The sequence below is a fragment of the Teleopsis dalmanni genome, unplaced genomic scaffold (genome assembly GCF_002237135.1).
Source record: "Teleopsis dalmanni isolate 2A unplaced genomic scaffold, ASM223713v2 unscaffolded_contig_1588, whole genome shotgun sequence".
NCBI lineage: Eukaryota > Metazoa > Arthropoda > Insecta > Diptera > Diopsidae > Teleopsis > Teleopsis dalmanni.
In genome coordinates, this window is record NW_024032970.1 from 1 (window position 1) to 8,861 (window position 8,861).

The 8,861-nt window shown below is 31.1% G+C and overlaps 1 protein-coding gene across 1 annotated transcript; it reads right to left on the reverse strand.

Moving 5' to 3' along the window:
* Positions 1–3,890: 3,890 nt before the first annotated feature.
* LOC119664194 (syntaxin-5-like) lies at positions 3,891–8,855 on the reverse strand. Its single transcript, XM_038073731.1, has 2 exons — positions 8,132–8,855; positions 3,891–5,045 (listed from the first exon to the last, which is right to left on the reverse strand). The coding sequence occupies exons 1-2, from the start codon at positions 8,328–8,330 to the stop codon at positions 4,300–4,302; spliced, it is 945 nt and encodes a 314-aa protein (XP_037929659.1). The 5' UTR covers positions 8,331–8,855; the 3' UTR covers positions 3,891–4,299.
* Between the last annotated feature and the right edge of the window lie 6 nt (positions 8,856–8,861).

Consider the following 8,861-nt stretch of genomic DNA (forward strand, 5'->3'; position numbering starts at 1 on the left):
TATCCCAGATCCAATAAGGCTAACTACAAAAAAATATACAAAGAGGTTCTTACATTGATCCTTTATTTTAGTTTATTTAGAACAGTCTTCTTATAAGTATCCCAGATCCAATAAAGCTAACTACAAAAAATATGCAAAGAGTTTCTTACATTGATCCTTTATTTTAGTTTATTTAGAACAGTTTTCTTATAAGTATCCCAGATCCAATAAAGCTAACTACAATAAAATACAAAGAGTTTCTTACATTGATTCTTTATTTTAGTTTATTTAGAACAGTCTTCTTATAAGTCAACACCGCACTTAAACCGTTTAACGATATTTTCAAAAGGTTTTTTATCGCATTGAGCCAAATTAAGTGAATACACACAACACTGTTCAATGGTACTCACGCACTATGAAGGATTTGTGTGAAGGCGCAGTATTATGTAATTAAAATTAACTGACTATCTCTAGATATTTCGATTCAAAATCATTACAGAACGTCAATTTGATATTCTGCAATCACCTTCTAATCATTTGGATCGAAACCACGTTTAACAATATCCTTTAAATCGGTTAGAATCAAAGAAAACTATTAGCGTTGTCTTGATTTCTCTCTTGTGAAAGTATACTTTTATCTCTTTTGACTCTTCTGGTAGCTTTCATATTCTGCACTCTAAAGTACTTTTCGGCACATATTAGAAACACCAACATCATTTATAATAAGTAACGCTTACAGATAAGTAACTGTAACTGGACTGCTTCGGAGTGAGTGCCAAAAAGCTTTACAGGCTTTATATTTACTCATATCTTCGGTCGAAATTCGATAAATTTTACTTTTTGGTATTTCAGTTTCCTCTCCGAAATTTGCTGAATTTGATATTGAAAGAAACGCATATCACGCGCACAATTTTTCATTGATTTGGTCTACTCCGTTGATATAAACGGTCGTAAGAACAGGACCTTAAAGACGACAACTTGCTTTAAAGTCCTCATGGTGGCTTTATTCACGAGTTTGCGTGTCTATCTCCGATCACTCAACAAGAAATTAGATTGATCACATCGTGATTGATGGAAAATACACTTCAAATGTATGAAGAAACATTTCTCCAAACTGTTATATGACGATGGTACCTAATCAAAAAAGATGGTAATGTGATTTCATCACGTAACCATAACAAAATGCGTGTTAGCATATAGCGACTATTAAAAACTTCTCTAACGATTAGAATCACAGTAATCTCTGTTCTATTTTATAAAAAGTAGACTCGAGCATTTCCTCAGCCTAATACCAATTTCGTACAAAGTACTTTCAAGCGTACCACACCAACTTAATGATTGGTTCTAATAGGACAGTTTTTCACCTGATCACGCCATCATTGGCTAGATATTTATACTGCAACAAATCCTAAATTAAGCCAATGAGACCATAATTTTTATGCCGATTAGAAAGCAACTTCAGATAACACTTATTAAGGTTGTTATAGTCAAGCAAGTTAAGCAAGTGATTAGGTCATATTGTATGTCATTGAATTTCAAAGCGAATAAAATAATTTATGAAAGTGCTATGATAAAGCACTTTAGTGCTATATTAAAGCAATTTAATTCTAATTTGAAGCCATGAAAGCTATATAAGATCTTATGTAAACTTATATGGTGTTAACTGTTTAATATAATTTATGTAAATATGACGAAGAATGTTTTATTTCCTTTTTCCGAAACTCTTTTGCTTTAACAAGTAGTACACCCTGCGCATCTGTACGGTTTCATTATTGATGAACATTTTATCAAACTTTTAGAAACATTTGTATAATTCTTAGTTCGTGCCTGTAGTTGTCTGAATTGCACTATTTTGTAACCAAAATTTATATTTCATAAAAGTAAAAATTATATTAAAAATTTTTTTTTGGATTGGATTATAAAGTATTGAAGTACCTCTTTTTGTTTTTTTTCGAATGTAGCTTCATACACTATATTGCACTATATCTCAAATTACAAGCATAATGGATGCATAGAGTGTATAACATATGATATTAGATCAATTAGAGTTCTAATTTCAGATTTTTATATGAGTAGCTTATCAACAAAATAAAAAGTATATCCAATATTTCGTCCCTACGTAATGATATCGTTATTTAAAAATTAATATCTAGGTCTTATTGTAAATATACAAAATTATAAAAAAATTTTTATGTAATTTAATTTATGATATTTAAAAAGATAGAAAACTTAACTATGCTTGGGTTCAATGGTTGAGAGGTTCCGATGGGCGCCTACAATAAGTATTTATATCATTTGATTATCTCTACTAGTTCATAAAATATCAATGTTTGCTAACAAGCTCTATTTCTGCCATATTGTGACATAAATCTGATCAATTGGTGTACATGACATTAAGCCTATAAAACATTCAATAAAATATTTAAACATTTAAACCTTTTAATGTATAGTATAAATTATATTTATAGAGAAGTCTTACTAATTTGTTCTATCATTGAATATATGTCTGTCTAGTGTGAAGGCTGGTTCTTACTCCAAAATTCTAAACACCATTAGAAAGAATCAGTAAAAAATATTTATAAATTTGTGCATTATATATATATTAAGACTCGTTGTGGGTCTTAATATATATACGTCTATTCTGCGTTGGCACATGAACACATTCAATCACTTTTGACATTTAACGTCCCATTTTTCATTATTGGTTTGGTTTTTGCTGTTGATTTGGTCATCCATCTATGAACATCTATTAGGAATCTCTCTAATTTTTTAATCGCATATTATAACAAGTAGCTTATTTTATTTCAATTTTAGCATATGACCATATATGTATATAAAATTGCCTCCTAGAAGTATATTCTTTCAAAGTTATATATAATAAGATAGATACATTTTTTAATATATTGTTTTTTGCTGGCAACTCTTTTACGTTATGGATGCCGTTATGGTTTCAAAGCTGTAATGCAATGCTATTTCAGGTTGTTAGTAAGTTATCCAATTAAACTGATCCTTGCAATTTATATCTCCAGCTATGTTAAATTTGTTTGAATATTTCGTTATGTTAAATAAATAAATCTCTCTGGAAAAATGACGTCGTGCAGCAAAAAATGTCCTATCTCAATTGAGATCAAGATATAGCTTAGTGTTAAACAGTTACTTATCATGCATTAACACGTCTATTCCCAATGTGTGCCCAAACTCCTGCTCTACTCTCAAAGACATCGTCCATCTGCTCTCCTATTTTACAACGCACACAAACCTCCGTCCTATTGACCTTTGGACCCACTCCATTGAAGTGGCCAGATTTCTCCGTCTGGACACAGGTTAATGTTCTATCAAATCCCACCCATCTAAACCACCCCTTTTCCTCATTCCGCCTCTCCAACACCCCCAATAACTACCCATCGATGTAATCGTATTATCTATCCTTTCATATTATCTGCTTACAAGTCCCAGCGGGTTACAACAATAACAACAACGATATGGAAATAAATTGCGCCTTTCGTTCAACACTTTTTGTAGAAGTTGCGAAAAATTGGACGAAAAAGAAACAAACACGCATTCTCTCTGTGATTGCTAAGATTTGGCTAACAGAAGGAACGTACTTTTAGAAAATATAAATTGAACTGGATGAATTTAGTTTTTTTTTTCAACGTCAATTACTTGATTACTTGATAAATAAAAAATAATCAAATTTGAAGAACAAAAATAAAATTAGAATATATTTTTAAATATATTTATTAGATAACAGACCCCCATGTATATTTTAGAATAATAAAGAATATATAAAAGCATCAATAAATTGCTATATATTATAATTTTTATTATACATATTAACGAAACACTTTCGAATATAGAGCTATAAAATGCACTGCATCAATTCTAGTAGATTCTACAATTAAATACAGTTATATATACAATTTATTTTTTATTTCATTAATAATAAATATTATAGTTACATTTTTACTTTTGAAAAAATCACATAAGTAGTCCTTAATAATTTAAAAACAATTTTATATATGAATTTTATTTTACAATAGGGTTTTTTATTAATTTTTTATTTTGAATTCATTCGCGTGTGGAAAATTTTGTAGAATTACAGATAAATATCAAAATAAGCTTAGTTGGAAATTTTAAATTTTGCGGACATGAATTTTTCAATAACAAAAAGGATTGTACTAATTTTGTAGACAAAAATAAAATTAATAAAATTAAAATATCTATGCGAATAGTTAGGTATTAATGTTAAAATGCAACTAAGTGTGTATGTGTGTATGTGTTTGTGGTGTATTTGTATACCAGGGTTTGACAAATTTGTTATTATGTCAAGAAGACAACAAAAAATATAAAGAAAAATATTAAAACACCAAAAATTTTAATCATTAGCCAACGATTTTTTGATACCGATTGGAAGTACTTCAATATCTCACTATGTGCAGCATCAATATTCATTTCGGCGTCCTGTATATTCGTATCGATCCGTTCTACAATCTCTTCTTGCTCTTTAACCATATGCGCCAATTGTTGGAAAATACCACCCAACTCAACAATAGTGGATTCAATGTTTTGCATAGTTTCGGCGCGCTGTTGGACATAATTATCGGATTCATCGTATAGTGCAATCTGTTGTTGTGTTTGTATACGTGCGGGCGGTCCAAGTAATGGCGTTGTATCGCTAGCTGACATATCAATGCTAACTGCCTGATTCTCTTCGCTAAGCAGTAATGATCCTTGTTTCGCTGTCGTTGATGAGACGGAATTAACTGGTACTGGTCCCTGACTGAATTGATCTCTTCGATTTTTTTGTTGCTTGAGATTTTCGGTACGCACTTCAAGTATTTGCTTAAAATCAGTGCTCATGCTTGCTAATTTTGATTGTAAAGCTAAAACCATATTTGAGGAATGTGAGACGAGATGTTTGCCATTATTAGTACGCTTCTGGTCCTTGGAGATATCTTGTAGACGAGCAATTTGTTGATTCAGTGCACTCAGATCACCTTTGATTATATAAGTCAATTCCTGGATTTCTTGTGATCTATCATCGAACAAGCTCTTCTTTTTGGCCACTAAAATAAATAAAAGTCAATTAATTTATATTGTACAGAAAAATTTTTCTATATATAAAAATTATTCATTAAATCTTTTCTCTTACAATAAATTAAAAATATATATAATTTATTGTAAACATACAATAAATAAAATTATTTTTTTATATCAAGTAGTTTTATGTAACACACTATAGACTGGTTTTTTATAATTTTTTTGCTACTAGGGTAGCATTGACTCCAATTCAAGATGTTATTTAAAAACAAATTCTAACTGTTCTATAAAAAAGAAATAAATAAAATATTTCATAAAAAAAATTACAACTCAACTTTAATAAGTAATTTTCTTTTAATTGATCATTTTAAGATTTAAAGTACCTGTTCTATGAATAGAATGTTTTGGGATTAAGATTAAAAGCAAACGATTGACATATGGTCATTAGAACGACTTATGGTTTTACCTGAACTTACACTACCATCTTCCATATATATTAAAATATAGTCCTAATGACATATTAAAATACATCAAGAAAATGTAATAACAATTTCAACCTTATTTGGGATAATACTTCTAAGTGGTATAGGAATTTCAATATATCTTCTTTAGCGTCTTCTTAAAGCAAATTTCACGATTCAGCTTCTTCGTCGCAGTATCTACACCTTAGAATTGAAGCTCAGGCATCCCTTTATAGTGACTGGCATAACTTAATATATGTATTTAATTTATGATATTGTTGAGTAAGTGCATAAACCAAAATTAAGTCTTGCTATTATAGTTACCGAATAGTAATTTAGTTTGTTTCAAACCTTTAAAGATTGCGAAGAGTTTCTGCCTCTCTTGACTTTCTTGCTACCTAAGCACTCGCCCTTATACTCATTTTGGTTTGTAATTTTATGTTGCAGTTTAGTTGACGCTCGATTATCACCATAGAGACCGACAACAAGTTAATCAGCTGTCTTATTTTTATGGATAACTGCATGTCCAAGAATCGAGTGAAAGCTCACTTTTCTTGCTGTCTAGCTAATTTAATTTCTGAAGATACCCCAATAATAAGTTAGGATCAACTTCATAGGAGCTTAATGCTCAAATCGCTACTGAACTGACGGATATTATGGTTATGTTTCTCTGATAGCTTTGTAAAGAAAAATCTGTGCATATCCTTCGATGGCGAATACTTCTGTTTAGAAAATCTTTTAGCTTTCACTAAAAAAATTAACAGATAGAGAAAAATGATAACATAATCAAACGTGACAAAGTCAGAACTATATGACTGATACATTGGATTCAAATTTTGCCGGAGTATAAAAGATGTATGTTCACACAATTTATATTGAAACAATATTTTTTATTTTCAACTAATTCTGATCTTCAATGATTAGGGTCTAACAATGACAATAACGACAGTTCCATTTTTTACAAAATTGCATTATGTCGATAGATTTGATATAAAGTCATGTTGAAGTTATTAGAAATATACGAGTATATACACCCAAAGAAAATATCGTTAAAACAGTACTAAATTAGTTCTCATTATGGTTCTAGTGATACCAGACGATCCCAGAGAGGTTCTACGCACCCCTTCCAATAAATATTGAAAAACCAATTTTTAGTTTGTTTACAATAGCATGTTTTTGCTATTAACTATTGAAAATCGTTTCAATAAATTGTCTGAAACAATGAAACGGTAAATAATTATTTAAAAAAATATCAAAACTTATGTTCTATAACGAACTATTAAAATTTACCATTATTCATCATTTTGACTATCTAAAAAAAAACACTTGTCATTGTACTGAGAATAAAAAATTTATTATAACAGAACTGTCCAGATGTTATTACTAATTTGTACCTACAAAAACCAGATTTAATCATAACTAAAAAATTCGTTTTCTCAATAAAATTTGAATAAAATTAATTACAAAAACTATTAACAAATCTTTAAAAAAAAATCAATTAATTAAATAATATAAAAATGAATTTTTATTGTGGTAGTACACTACTTTACGAAACCTCTTTAATTAACAAATTTGTCTAATAATAAAAAATAAAACTAGCCATCTTAATGTCACGTTTAATAGAAGGAAGATAAAATAATTGGATAATAATAGAAAGTATAAATGTACGCGTGGACCCAGTTTAAATTCAGTATCCCTACCTGTTCCATCTTCCTTACTCCATCCTTACTTCATATTAATTTTCTCATCCCAACCAATTATACAGTATTTTATCAACCTTTTATGTGCTTGCTTTCAGGTGAGCGTTTGAATACAACAACAACAAAGAAGGCGCAACGAAATGGAGATGTTGAACCCCTATCTAAACTTAGAGATACGACGGATCTAAAAATCAAAACAGATGAGTAAAAGCATAAAATGATATATAAATAACTGTCTGCCATGAGTATAGCCGAAAATCAATTCAGACGTCTTGGAAACTTTTTGCAATACAACCATAGTCTAGAAGAAGTTATTCGACCTCACTGGTACAAAGAAGAAAAGCAACGTATGCAACTTGGAAGAAGGTCTCTATTCACACTATTCACTGTTGCGTCATTTAGATGTCTATTTGTTTGGCCCGTATGAAGATATGGTTTTGGAACCAGCCGGTTATGTTCATTTGTATAGAGCATTTAAAACACTGCGTAAAGATGAGGAATATGCGACATACGTTGGTAATCGGTTGAAGTGCATAGTGCTGAGCTATGACATACTAAAGCAGTATAAGCCGTAATAGATTACTCTATTGCCTGGTATGTGTGTAGTAGGATTTCTTTAACTTTATTCTTTTATTGCTTTCAGCACGTTGTTGCGACTCTTCAACCAAGTATTGCGTACGACACCCAAGATTTCGGGTTTGGTAATAGTAGGTATCCTGGATTCATCGATGGAAATGTGCAGAATCAGAGAAATAAAAAAGTGACTAACCATTTATACCATTTAGACGTATTGGTTAAAACACTTATTTAGTACCTAAAAACGATCACCGATCAAGATTTAAATATGCAATCATGTACATACATTAGTACATTCATAATTATTCTTTAGTTGCCTGAAAAATTTGCATATCTACATAATAAGCATAGAATTAAAATAGTTAACACACTTACATAAAGTTAGTTTTTCCAATTTGGCATATGTGCTGGCAATGTTCTTTCCAATGTATTTGGCGATATTCATAAACTCCGAATAGCTTTGCACTTGTTTCGCTTTGCGTGGATCGCGTATGGAAACAGCGCGCGATATATTACGAGACTGCAGTGAACGTATAGCACTCGTAAATTCACCTGTACGATCTCTTGCGGCCATAACGTAGACAATTTCCTTCGAACTACTCGACTCTGAATCTGAATCGTCTAAATCGTTTTGTAATTTATTTGTCTGCTGTTCGGCTTTGTATGCGTTGTATGTTCCTGATATATCCTGATTAAAATCGTGATTTTCAATGGGAGAATGATTGCCAGTCACAACGGCCGCAGCTGCACTTAGGGGCTGTTGTATAAATGTACGCAATGCTTGTCCAGAAGTGGCCTGTATACGTGTAGAAAGCGCACGTAAGTTCCACTGACGACTAGCTTTCGAATACTTGTCGTCAGCGTCTTCGATTGGCAGATTCTTCGCCGCAGTATTATTATTGTTATTATATTGCGTATGCGCTTCTGGTGACTGGTGTAAACGATGTCCGTCACCTATCAGTAAAGCAGTGTCGTTGTTATTAGCTGTGGAGTAATTTGTATGTGGTGCGGCTGTAACACCAGCTCCAACTAGTAGTGGATTTTGATATTGTTGTTGTACTGTCTGGTATTGTTGTGCTGGTAATAAAATATATCCCTCGTCCTG